The sequence below is a fragment of the Ranitomeya imitator genome, chromosome 4 (assembly GCF_032444005.1).
Source record: "Ranitomeya imitator isolate aRanImi1 chromosome 4, aRanImi1.pri, whole genome shotgun sequence".
NCBI lineage: Eukaryota > Metazoa > Chordata > Amphibia > Anura > Dendrobatidae > Ranitomeya > Ranitomeya imitator.
The window spans coordinates 149,531,185-149,544,628 of NC_091285.1; the positions used below are offsets into that span (position 1 = coordinate 149,531,185).

General features: G+C 44.4%; 1 protein-coding gene across 3 annotated transcripts in view; it reads left to right on the forward strand.

Annotated features, from left to right (window-relative positions):
• Positions 1-13,444, forward strand: part of LOC138675633 (E3 ubiquitin-protein ligase RNF14-like) — a 137,365-nt gene that overhangs the window by 109,918 nt on the left and 14,003 nt on the right. For all 3 annotated transcript variants that reach the window (XM_069764035.1, XM_069764033.1, XM_069764034.1), the window contains exons 4-5: positions 2,204-2,707; positions 12,489-12,717. In XM_069764035.1, the coding sequence (XP_069620136.1) occupies positions 2,204-2,707; positions 12,489-12,717 (733 nt within the window). The remainder of the gene's footprint in view (positions 1-2,203; positions 2,708-12,488; positions 12,718-13,444) is intronic.

The window sequence follows — 13,444 nt, forward strand, 5'->3', positions numbered from 1 at the left end:
GAGCCAATATTTTCATTGCATTGAACTGGCTATTCTGCTGTTGCTTACTTTGCCTGCATACCACCTGATATCTTGGCTTGTAGCATGTACTTTGTTCAGGGATGTTTTGCTTTCCATCCAGAGATAGGCCTGCAGTACCTCACTATTGATGAGCAAGAAATTGAAGTATTCTATGTTGCTCAGTGCTCATAGTTCAGTGGAGCAGGATATGCTCTTTGGCAAACAAATCAACAGGACTGGGTATACTGGACAAACATGTTGGGTTGGCAGAGCCAAGTGTGCAGACAGCACCGTAGAGCGACAGGGCAAAGCATATAGTCAGGCACTTTGGTAAAGGTGAATTGAGTGTAGACTTCAGTTTGGAGCACCATGGTAATGTACACAGTCAGGCACCTTGGTATAGCAGAGCTGAGTGTGTGGACAGCACATTAAAGAGCCAGGGCAATATAAGTAGTCAGGCATCATGGTGGAAAAAGGACAAATCTGTGAACTTCATGTTAGAACCCTAGAGTTGAGACAACAGACAGACACATTGTTAAAGCAGAGGGAAATGTGCGGACAGTTCTTTGGAACAGTAGAGCTGACACACATGATTTTTGTTATAGCTTAAGCTGGATTTGTGGACAGCACATTGGAACATGAGAGCTGATACAGCAGTCAGGCATCTGGTTGTTAACCTTGATTTACTCTCCCCTAATCGATCAAAGACTAAGGTAACAAGACCCCTAAAGCACCCCCTCCCCTGTTGTGAATTCCGCTCTTGGGCTCCCTCCGGTGGTTCTAAGTGGCACTTTTGTGAGTTCTGCTCTTGGGCTCCCTCCGGTGGTTTTAAGTGGAATGGCTGCTCCTTGGATTTAGCAGTTAGCAGCTGCTTCCACTGATTGTCTTTTCTGCTCGGCTATTTAGCCTGGCTCTTTCCTTCAGCTTGTGCCACTTGTCAATGGTTCCTGGTTGGATTCACATCTCTTTTGGATTTCCCTGTTATCCTGACCAGTTCAGCAAAGTTAAGTCCTTGCTTGCTCTTTTCTGTCCACAGGTTGTGGACTTGTCCATTCTGTGCTTTCTATGTTTTGTCCAGCTTGTCAGTATGAATTAATTCAGTGTAGCTGGAAGCTCTGGGAAGCAGATTTACCCTCCACACCTTTAGTCAGGTGTGGAGATTTTTGTAAACTCTGTGTGGATTTTTTGTAGTGTTTTACACTGACCGCACAGTATTCCATCCTGTCCTACCTATCTAGCTAGACTGGCCTCCTGTGCTACATCCTGGTTTCATTTTGTGTTTGTCTTTTCCCTCTCCACTCACAGTCATTACTTGTGGGGGGCAATCTATCCTTTGGGGATTTTCTCTGAGGCAAGATAGTTTTCCTGTTTCTATCTTTAGGGGTAGTTAGTTCTCAGGCTGTGACGAGGTGCCTAGGGAGTGTCAGGAGCATCCCACGGCTACTTCTAGTGTGGTGTTGAGCTTAGGGACTGCGGTCAGTACAGGTACCACTTCCTTCAGAGCTCATCCCATGTTGCTCCTAAACCACCAGATCATAACACTCCCCCTTTGATAGGGCAGGTAACAAGCTCTAACAACCACCTACACTAAAATTGTTACCCTTTTCACCAAAAATACCAGCAAAAGTGAAAACTGGTGTCTGGGGTCGTATTCCTGTACTGATGGTGGTTCTGGTGACATTCAGGTAGCGATCGTTGTTCTGGTGCTGTATTCATGTACTACTGATGGGTCTGGTAAAGTATTCATGTAGTGATGATGGTTCTGGTGCCGTATTCATCATCAGAACCATCATATTCATGCATATGAAACCAACATCCATACATACATACAATATCAGCACCCACAAAGCCTTGTACATACAGTATGAATCCACACACAGCCCCCAACAAACATTATAAGCCCCACATATCGCCCTATATACAGTATGAGCCCCCACATAGCCTCCTGTATACAGTATGAACCCCCACATAGCCTCCTATATACAGTATGAGCCCCCACATAGCTTCCTGTATACAGTATGAGCCCGAACATAGCCTCCTGTATTCACTATGAGCCCAGAAGTATTGGTGGTGAAAGCGTTTACGAGTATGGGGCTCAATGTAAATCCTATGCCTCACTGTACACTTTAAATAACAATATGGGCTGAGCCTACATAAGTGAATATACCCAAAACGTTCTTAATGTAACTTTTATTTTTTACAGCTCACTCTGTTATGTCAGCATCTAGATGACCTTTGGCAGGAGAACAGTGGATGTGTTATCTTGTTCCCATGGATTCAGTTTCTAAAGGATAAGACACTTGATTACTTGAATATAAAATCTCCATATGAAATTGAGCTGTCTAGCAATGGCTTACAGAACCGTATGGAACCCCCTGAAAAGACCCCTACCAATGGGGTCTTATTGGAAAGAGGATCATTTGACAAACGGGCCATACAGGACGTGCAGTCAGTGTCTGCCCTGGTCAAATACATCTTGGTCTTCAGTGAAGCTCAGGAGAAGAAGGTTTTTGATAGTAAACAGTTCTTGTGCAATATCTGTTTTATGGAGAAGCTGGGCAGTGAGTGCACCCACTTTAAGGACTGCCAGCATGTGTACTGTAACTGCTGTCTCAAAGACTACTTTGAAGTCCAGATTAACGACGGACAAGTTCATGCTCTAAACTGCCCTGAACCAAAGTGCAAGTCAGTCGCAACGCCTGCTCAGGTAAGTGAAAGCTTGGTGGACCTTTTGAGCAAATGATTTGTTCTTTAATTTTGGTATACCTAAACAATTTCTATTCACAATCTATATATATAATTGCCTAAGGGTTTTTCCGTCTGTCTTTCTGTCTGTCTGTCTGTCTTTCTGTCTGTCTGTCCTGGAAATCCCGGCTCTCTGATTGGTCGAGGCCGCCAGGCCTCGACCAATCAGAGACCGGCACAGCATCGACGTAGAAATCCCATGTCTCTGATTGGTCGAGGCCGCCAGGCCTCGACCAATCAGCAACGGGCACAGCGACGATGATGTCATAAAGGACGTAGACATCTCACGTTTCTGATTCAGCAACGGGCACAGTATCGACGTAGATGTCATAATGGTTGCCATGGCGACGATGATGTCATAAAGGTTGCCTCGACCAATCAGCGACGGGCACAGTCTGCCGCGAATTCTGGAATCATCATTGTCCATATACTACGGGGACATGCATATTCTAGAATACCCGATGCGTTAGAATCGGGCCACAATCAGGCCGCCAGGCCTCGACCAATCAGCGACGGGCACAGCGACGATGATGTCATAAAGGACGTAGATACCCCACGTCTGATTGGTCGAGGCCGCCAGGCCTCGACCAATCAGCAACGGGCACAGTATCGACGTAGATGTCATAATGGTGGCCATGGCGACGATGATGTCCTAAAGGTTGCCTCGACCAATCAGCGACGGGCACAGTCTGCCGCGAATTCTGGAATCATCATTGTCCATATACTACGGGAACATGCATATTCTAGAATACCCGATGCGTTAGAATCGGGCCACAATCTAGTTATATATAGGGAAATATTATTTACCGTAGATCACTACATCTATGGGCCAATTAAAACATACAATTCATACTAAAACAGCTGAATGATTAGATGTTTCTTCATCATGAACAATTATGTTGTGAATGTCATCAGTGTTAGGTCAGAGTCACACAAGCATATGGCATCCGATGCGAGAGCATCAGATGTGAAATGCTAATGACACTCGGCTCCAGCTCTGCTGCAACCATGAGCTGAGTGTCAGTGCTCGGTGCTCCGATCCTCTCGCATCAGAGAATCCCAGCACAGGTGCGGAGGAGATGGAGAAATTAATTTCTCTATCTACTTCAATGCTGGGATCTCCGGGGATCGCACTGCACTCAGGTGATATCCGAGTAAAGTGCGATGTTTCACATGCACACATAGACTTGTATGGGTGAAAACGATCCCATTCTCAGATGCAACTGCAGCATGCTGCGATTATTTTCACATGCCAAATCGGCATGAAAAAATAATCGAAGATGTGAACTGGCCCATAGTTTAGCACTGGGCCAAGTGCAATCTGAGATTTTATCGGATTCCACTTGTCGAATTTCATCTCAAGTGTGAACGAGTCCTAGAGAAGATTCACATGTAACGTATTTGCTGTCCAAGAATTCTGGAGGAATCTGCATGGAAATCCACAGAAGCAAATTTGCAGATTTGTGCAACAGATTGCTGAAAATAAAAAACACTATACGTATATTCATCAGTGCGTTTATACAGTGGTTTGTGAAAGTATTCACCCCCTTGGCTTTTTACCTGTTTTGTTGCACTACGACCTGTGTTTAAATATTTTTGTAATCTGATTTGTGTGAGATGCATCTTAGACTTAGTTGGTGAAGTAAAGTGCGAAAAATATAGACATAAATTAAGTTTAAGCGATCAAGTAAAATTGGCATGTGCATATGTATTCACCCCTTTTGAGATGAAGTCGCTAAAAATTTCTGAAGCAAGCAATTACCTTCATAAGTCGTATGAAAGGATGACCACTTGTGTGCAGTCTAAGTGGCACAGGGTCTGTCAGTGTATACACGCCTTTTCTGAAAGGCCACAGGGGCTGCAACACCATTACCCAAGAGGCACCACTAACGAAACACCATGAAGACCAAGGAGATGTACAAACAAGTCAGGGTCTAAGTTGTTGAGAAGTACAAGTCTGGGTTGAGTTTTTAAAAAAAATTCCAATCTCTCCCTGAGCACAATCAAATCTATTATCATCAAATGGAAAGAACATGGTACCACAACAAGCCTGCCAAGAGAGGGCTGCCCACCAAAACTCTCAGCCCAGGCAAGGAGGGCATTAATCGGAGTAGCAGAACAGAAATCAAAGGTAACCCTGGAGGATCTGCAGAGTTCCCAAGCAGAGACTGGAGTATCTATCCATATGACCACAATAAGTCTTACACATCGTAGAGGTGGGTGGCCTTTATGGAAGAGTGTGTTGTGAATTCCGCTCTTGGGCTTCCTCCGGTGGTTGTAAGTGGCACTTTTGTGAGTTCTGCTCTTGGGCTCCCTCTTGTGGTTTCTAGTGGTATGGCTGCTCCTTGGAGTTAGCTGTCTTCAGCTGCTTCCACTGATCGTCTTTTCTGCTCGGCTATTTATGCCTGGCTCTGTCCTTCAGCCAGTGCCACTTGTAAATGGTTCCTGGTTGGATTCACATCTCTTTGAAGTTCCCTGTTATCCTGACCAGTTCAGCAAAGCTAAGTTTTTGCTTGCTCTTTTCTGTTCACAGTTTGTGGACTTATCCGTTCTGTGCTTCTATGTTTGTCCAGCGTTATCAGTATGAATTAATTCTGTCTTGCTGGAAGCTTTGGGAAGCAGATTTACCCTCCACACCTTTAGTCAGGTGTGGAGATTTTTAGTAAACTCTGCGTGGATTTTTGTAGTGTTTTATACTGACCGCACAGTATTCCATCCTGTCCTATCTATGAAGTTAGACTGGCCTCCTGTGCTCATCCTGGTTTCATTCTGTGTATGTCTTTTCCCTCTCCACTCACAGTCATTATTTGTGGGGGGCTAATCTATCCTTTGGGGATTTTCTCTGAGGCAAGATAGCTTTCCTGCTTCTATCTTTAGGGGTAGTTAGCTTTTAGGCGGTGACGAGGTGCCTAGGGAGAGTTAGGAGCACCCCACGACTACTTCTAGTGTTGTGTTGAGCTTAGGGACTGCGGTCAGTACAGTTACCACTTCATTCAGAGCTCGTTCCATGTTGCTCCTAAACCACCGCTCATAACAGTACAAGTGGCCAAAAATGAATTAAATGCACCTCAAAAGAAGGAAAAGAAAGTTCTGAACCATTTTTTTTTCTGGGCTCTGGTTTGTCTTTTTTTCCTCTTTATATCTGGGTGGTTCAGGATATATGCTCTGGCATGGATGTTCAGGGTTTGTTTTCTCGTGTGGATCAACTTGCTGCAAGAGTACAGAGTATCCAGGACTACGTTGTCCAGACTCCGGCTTTAGAGCCTAGAATTCCTACTCCTGATTTGTTTTTTGGGGACAGATCCAAGTTTTTGAACTTTAAAAATAACTGCAAATTGTTTTTTTGCTTTGAAACCCCGTTCTTCAGGTGATCCCATTCAGCAAGTAAAAATCATCATATCCTTGCTGCATGGTGACCCTCAAGACTGGGCCTTTTCTCTTGAAACAGGGGATCCGGCATTATTGAATGTAGACGCATTTTTTCAAGTGCTCGGATTATTGTATGACGAACCTAATTCTGTGGATCATGCAGAAAAAACCCTGTTGGCCTTGTGTCAAGGTCAGGAAGCGGCAGAATTATACTGCCAGAAATTTTGAAAATGGTCTGTGCTCACTAAATGGAATGAGGAGGCTCTGGCTGCTATTTTCAGAAAAGGTCTTTCTGAAGCCCTTAAACATGTTATGGTGGCCTTTCCTACGCCTGCCGGTTTGAGTGAATCTATGTCTCTAGCTATTCAGATTGATCGGCGTCTGCGCGAGCGCAAAGCTGTGCACCATATGGCAGTGTCCTCGGAGCAGAGTCCTGAACCTATGCAATGTGATAGGATTTTGACTAGAACAGAACGGCAGGAATTCAGACGTCAGAATAGGCTGTGTTTTTACTGTGGTGATTCTACTCATATTATCTCTGATTGCCCTAAGCATACTAAGAGAGTCGCTAGGTCTGTTACCATTAGTACTATACAGCCTAAATTTCTCTTATCTGTGACCCTGATTTGCTCATTGTCGTCCTTTTCTGTCATGGCATTTGTGGATTCAGGCGCTGCCCTGAACTTAATGGACTTAGAATTCACCAGGCGCTGTGGTTTTTCTTTGCAGCCTTTGCAGAGCCCTATTCCTTTGAGGGGTATTGATGCTACACCCTTGGCCAAGGATAAACCTCAGTACTGGACGCAGATGACTATGTACACGGCCCCAGCACATCAGGAAGATTGCCGTTTTCTGGTGTTGCATAACCTGCATGATGTTGTTGTACTGGGTTTTCCATGGTTACAGGAACATAATCCGGTGCTGGATTGGAAAACTATGACTGTGACTAGTTGGGGTTGTCAAGGGGTACATAGTGACGTTCCTTTGATGTCAATTTCCTCTTCCCCCTCTTCTGAGGTCCCTGAGTTTTTGTCGGATTTCCAGGATGTATTTGATGAGCCCAAGTCCAGTTCCCTTCCACCACACAGGGACTGTGATTGTGCTATTAACTTGATTCCTGGTTGCAAGTTCCCTAAGGACCGACTTTTCAATCTGTCTGTGCCAGAGCATGCCGCCATGCGGAGTTATGTTAAGGAGTCTTTGGAGAAGGGGCATATTCGGCCCTCTTCGTCACCATTGGGAGCGGATTTCTTTTTTGTTGCTAAGAAGGATGGCTCCTTGAATCCCTGTATTGATTATCGTCTTCTTAATAAGATCACGGTTAAATTCCAATACCCCTTGCCTCTGCTTACTGATTTGTTTGCTCAGATTAAGGGGGCTAGTTGGTTTACTAAGATTGACCTCCGAGGGGCATATAATCTTGTTTGTATTAAACAGGGTGACGAATGGAAAACTGGATTTAATACGCCCGAAGGCCATTTTGAATACCTTGTGATGCCATTTGGGCTCTCTAATGCTCCATCTGTGTTCCAGTCTTTCATGCATGATATTTTCCGCAATTATCTTGATAAATTCATGGTCGTATATTTGGATGATATTTTGATTTTTTCCGATGATTGGGAGTCTCATGTGAAGCAGGTCAGGATGGTGTTCCAGATCCTTCGTGATAATGCTTTATTTGTGAAGGGGTCTAAGTGCCTATTCGGAGTTCAGAAGGTCTCTTTTTTGGGTTTTATTTTTTCTCCCTCGTCTATAGAAATGGATCCTGTTAAGGTTCAAGCTATTCATGACTGGATTCAACCCACATCTGTGAAGGGCCTTCAAAAATTTTTGGGCTTTGCTAATTTCTATCGCCGTTTCATTGCCAACTTTTCCAGTGTGGTTAAGCCCCTTACGGATTTGACAAAGAAAGGCGCTGATGTGACGAATTGGTCCTCTGCGGCTGTTGAGGCCTTTCAGGAGCTTAAACGCTGATATACTTCTGCCCCTGTGTTGCGTCAGCTGGATGTTTCTCTTTCTTTTCAGGTTGAGGTCGACGCTTCTGAGATTGGGGCAGGGGCCGTTTTGTCTCAGAGGGAGTCTGATGGTTCTTTGATGAAACCGTGTGCCTTTTTTTCCAGAAAGTTTTCGCCTGCGGAACGCAATTATGATGTCGGCAATCGGGAGTTGTTGGCTATGAAGTGGGCGTTGGAGGAGTGGCGACATTGGCTTGAGGGAGCTAAGCACCGCGTTGTGGTCTTGACTGATCGTAAGAATCTGGTTTACCTCGAGTTGGCCAAGCGGCTGAATCCTAGACAGGCTCGATGGTCTCTGTTTTTCTCCCGTTTTGATTTTGTGGTCTCATATCTTCCGGGATCTAAGAATGTTAAGGCTGTTGCCCTCTCTAGGAGTTTTTCGCCTGATTCTCCTGGAGTCCTTGAGCCAGTTGGCATTCTTAAGGAAGGGGTGATTCTTTCTGCCATCTCCCCTGATTTGCGGCGGGTGCTTCAGGAATTTCAGGCTGATAGGCCTGACCGCTGTCCTGTGGGGAAGCTGTTTGTTCCTGATAGATGGACGAGTAAGGTGATTTCTGAGGTTCAATGTTCAGTGTTGGCTGGTCATCCTGGGATTTTTGGTACCAGAGATTTGGTTGCTAGGTCCTTTTGGTGGCCTTCCTTGTCGCGCGATGTGCGTGCTTTTGTGCAGTCCTGTGGGACTTGCGCCCGGGCCAAGCCTTGCTGTTCCCGCGCTAGTGGGTTGCTTTTGCCTTTGCCGGTCCCTGGACGCATATTTCCATGGATTTTATTTCGGATCTTCCTGTTTCCCAGAAGATGTCTGTTATCTGGGTTGTTTGTGACCGGTTCTCTAAAATGGTCCATCTGGTACCTTTGCCTAAGTTGCCTTCCTCCTCAGATCTGGTTCCATTGTTTGTTCAGCATGTGGTTCGTTTGCATGGCATTCCGGAGAATATTGTGTCTGACAGAGGTTCTCAGTTTGTCTCTAGATTTTGGCGGGCCTTTTGTTCTAGGATGGGCATTGATTTGTCTTTTTCTTCGGCGTTTCATCCTCAGACTAATGGCCAAACTGAGCGAACTAATCAGACCTTGGAGACCTATTTGAGATGCTTTGTGTCTGCTGATCAGGATCAGGATGATTGGGTGTCTTTCTTGCCGTTGGCTGAGTTTGCCCTTAATAATCGGGCTAGTTCGGTTACTTTGGTTTCACCCTTCTTTTGTAATTTTGGTTTTCATCCTCGCTTTTCTTCTGGGCAGGTTGAGCCTTCTGATTGTCCTGGTATTGACTCTGTGGTGGACAGGCTGCAGCAGATTTGGACTCATGTGGTGGACAATTTGATGTTGTCTCAGGAAATGGCTCAACGTTTTGCTAACCGCTGTTGGTGTGTTGGTCCCCGGCTTCGTGTGGGGGATTTGGTTTGGTTGTCTTCTCATCATGTTCCTATGAAGGTTTCGTCCCCTAAGTTTAAGCCTTGGTTTATTGGTCCTTATAAAATTTCTGAAATTATTAATCCGGTGTCTTTTCGTTTGGCTCTTCCAGCCTCTTTTGCCATTCATAATGTTTTCCATAGATCTTTGTTGCGGAGATATGTGGTCCCCGTTGTTCCCTCGGTTGACCCTCCTGCCCCGGTGTTGGTTGAGGGAGAGTTGGAATATGATTTTGAGAAGATTTTGGATTCTCGTTTTTCGAGGCGGAGGCTTCAGTATCTTGTCAAGTGGAAGGGTTATGGTCAGGAGGATAATTCTTGGGTTGTTGCCTCCGATGTCCATGCCACCAATTTGGTTTGTGCTTTTCACTTGGCTCATCCTGATCGGCCTGGGGGCTCTGGTGAGGGTTCGGTGACCCCTCCTCAAGGGGGGGGTACTGTTGTGAATTCCGCTCTTGGGCTCCCTCCGGTGGTTGTAAGTGGCACTTTTGTGAGTTCTGCTCTTGGGCTCCCTCTTGTGGTTTCTAGTGGTATGGCTGCTCCTTGGAGTTAGCTGTCTTCAGCTGCTTCCAGTGATCGTCTTTTCTGCTCGGCTATTTATGCCTGGCTCTGTCCTTCAGCCAGTGCCACTTGTAAATGGTTCCTGGTTGGATTCACATCTCTTTGGAGTTCCCTGTTATCCTGACCAGTTCAGCAAAGCTAAGTTTTTGCTTGTTCTTTTCTGTTCACAGTTTGTGGACTTATCCGTTCTGTGCTTCTATGTTTGTCCAGCGTTATCAGTATGAATTAATTCTGTCTTGCTTGAAGCTCTGGGAAACAGATTTACCCTCCACACCTTTAGTCAGGTGTGGAGATTTTTAGTAAACTTTGCGTGGATTTTTGTAGTGTTTTATACTGACCGCACAGTATTCCATCCTGTCCTATCCATCAAGTTAGACTGGCCTCCTGTGCTCATCCTGGTTTCATTCTGTGTATGTCTTTTCCCTCTCCACTCACAGTCATTATTTGTGGGGGGCTAATCTATCCTTTGGGGATTTTCTCTGAGGCAAGATAGCTTTCCTGCTTCTATCTTTAGGGGTAGTTAGCTCTTAGGCGGTGACGAGGTGCCTAGGGAGAGTTAGGAGCACCCCACGGCTACTTCTAGTGTTGTGTTGAGCTTAGGGACTGCGGTCAGTACAGTTACCACTTCATTCAGAGCTCGTTCCATGTTGCTCCTAAACCACCGCATCATAACAGAGTGGGCATAAAAAAGCCTTTACTTATACACAAAAATTGTAAGGCTTGATTTGAGTTTGCTAAAAAACATGTGGGAGACTCCCCAAATTGATAGAGAAAAGTGCTGTGGTCAAATTTGACCAAATTTTAACTTTTGCCACCAAGGTAAACACTACATCTGGCGCAAACCAACATAGCTCATCACCCCAAGAACACAACCCCCACAGTGAAGCATGGTGGTGGCAGCATCATGCTATGGGGATTTTTTTTAGCAGCAGGGATAGGGAGAATGGTCACAGTCGAGGGGAAGATGGATGGTGCGAAATATAGGGATATTCTTGAGCAAAACCTGCTTCAGTCTGTCGGTGATTTGAGGCTAGGATGGAGGTTTAACTTCCAATAAGACAATGACCCTAAACATACTGCTAAAGCAACACTCGAGTGGTTTAAGGGAAAACGTAAATGTTTTGGAGTGGCCTAGTCAAAGCTCAGACCTTAATCCATTTGAGAATCTGTAGTCAGACTTGAAGGAGAAGTTTCGCCTTGAGGAATGGGTAAAAATCCCAGTGGCGAGATGTGGAAAGCTCATAGAGAATTATCGAAAGTGATTTGCAGCTGTAATTGCCACAAAAGGAGGCTCTACTCGGTTCTGACTTTAGGGGGGTGAATACATATGCAAATGCCAATATTTTGTTATTTGATTTCATATATTTTTTCACTTCACTAACTTAGACTATTTAGTGCTTATGCATCACACACAAAGAATTACAAAAATATTTAAACTCACGTTTTAATGTAACAAAATAGGTAAAAAGTCTCTGTTATTACACCAGCTTATCATAACATTTGACCAATGGGTCTACAGATGCCAGCGAAGGACCAACTAACGTTTTCAATCGGAGTGCCAATGTAAAGTTATTTTTAAATTCTGCTAAAAAAAATGGAAGAAGACACTGCAGGAGTGAGCACTGGCATACACAATTAACCTATCGTGTTATTACTTTATCATCAACATTGGTGTTTACTATTATAGCTAAGGTCGGCTCTACTTTATCCATATTTCTTTTGCATACTACCATCAACTGTTGGAATGCATTTAAGCAGCCAGCATTGGACTCCACAATTAACCCTTTCTGACTTACACCTCCAGCCACACGTGTTACCAGACCACTGTGGGAATGTATGAACATTTATGCCATACACATTTAGATGTAGCGCGGTGTCTTCTTTCATTTTTTTAGTTGAATGTTATCGTGACAGACCAGGCACAGAAGCTGTCTAGACACCAGCAGCTTTTTATTATTATTATTATTATTATACATTTTTATAGCGCCATTTATTCCATGGCGCTTTACATGTGAATACAGGGCAAAGCTTTTGCTTATTTTCTTTAATTCAGGGGCGCCAATGTGTTTTTAATAGAGTTTTTATGTTTTAATTCTGAACTTGTAAATATGTCTGTAGATTACCTGGTGAGCCACACAAAATACTGCAACTGATTTGTTTTTGCAAATTTATACTTCGAAAACATGTCAAAAGCAAATCTGAAAACCATGTACAACATGTCATACAGCGATGTAGAAATCTGTGTTTTTCAACAATTATTTTTGCCATTGTATGGATGCTACTATATCCAACTGCAGAAAAGTAAAAGGTAATTTTATTGAGTGCTATCTGCTGCTCTGGATTCCATGTTTGAGTACAGATCGTAAATTGTTCATGTCCTTTTTACTTCTAGGTAAAGTATCTTGTAGGGGAACAGCTCTTTGGCCGCTATGATCGTCTCCTCTTGCAATCAAGCTTGGATTTAATGGCCGATGTTGTTTACTGCCCTCGTCTGAGCTGTCAGACCCCAGTTATGCAGGAGCCGGAGGGTACAATGGGCATCTGCTCAGTTTGCCAATTTGCTTTTTGCATCCTGTGTAATATGACCTTCCATGGAATCTCCCCTTGCAAAATACCTGACGGTATGTTCAGTAGTTCTTGTTTCTGTGCTAACAAGCACATGGGTTCTTTATGATAATTGAACAGTACTTTTTGTAAATGATATGTTGTCCTTGACACTCTTGCATAGAATCATAAAATGTTAGAGCTGGACGGGACCTCAAGGGTCATTGTGTCCAACCCCCTGCTCAATGCAGGATTCACTAAACCATCTCAGACAGATGTCTGTCCAGCCTCTGTTTGAAGACTTCCATTGAACTCACCACCTCTCGTGGCAGCCTGTTGCACTCATTGATCACCCTCATTGTCAAGAAGTTTTTTCCACTATCTAATCTGTATCTTCTCCCATTCAGTTTCATTCCATTGCTTCTTGGGTTTCCATGTGCAAATGAGAATAAGGATGATCCCTCTACACTGTGACATCCCTTCAGATATTTGTAGATAGCTATTAAGTCTCCTCCTAGCCTTCTTTTTCCAAGCAAAACATTTACAGATACTTTAACCGTTCCACGGGCGACATACTTTGCAGTCCGCTCACCTTTCTGCTAGCTCTTCTCTGAACTTGCTCCAGTTTTTCAATGTCTTTTTTAAAATGTGGTGCCCAGAAATGGACACAGTATTCCAGATGAGGCCGGACCAAGGAGGAGTTGAGGGAGATAATTATGTGACGCCCAAGAGACCGGGGTACCCAGCACCGGACCAATGGGGTCTGTCTCTTGAGGGGGGTGTCACGGGTGTCTTGACCCGGTG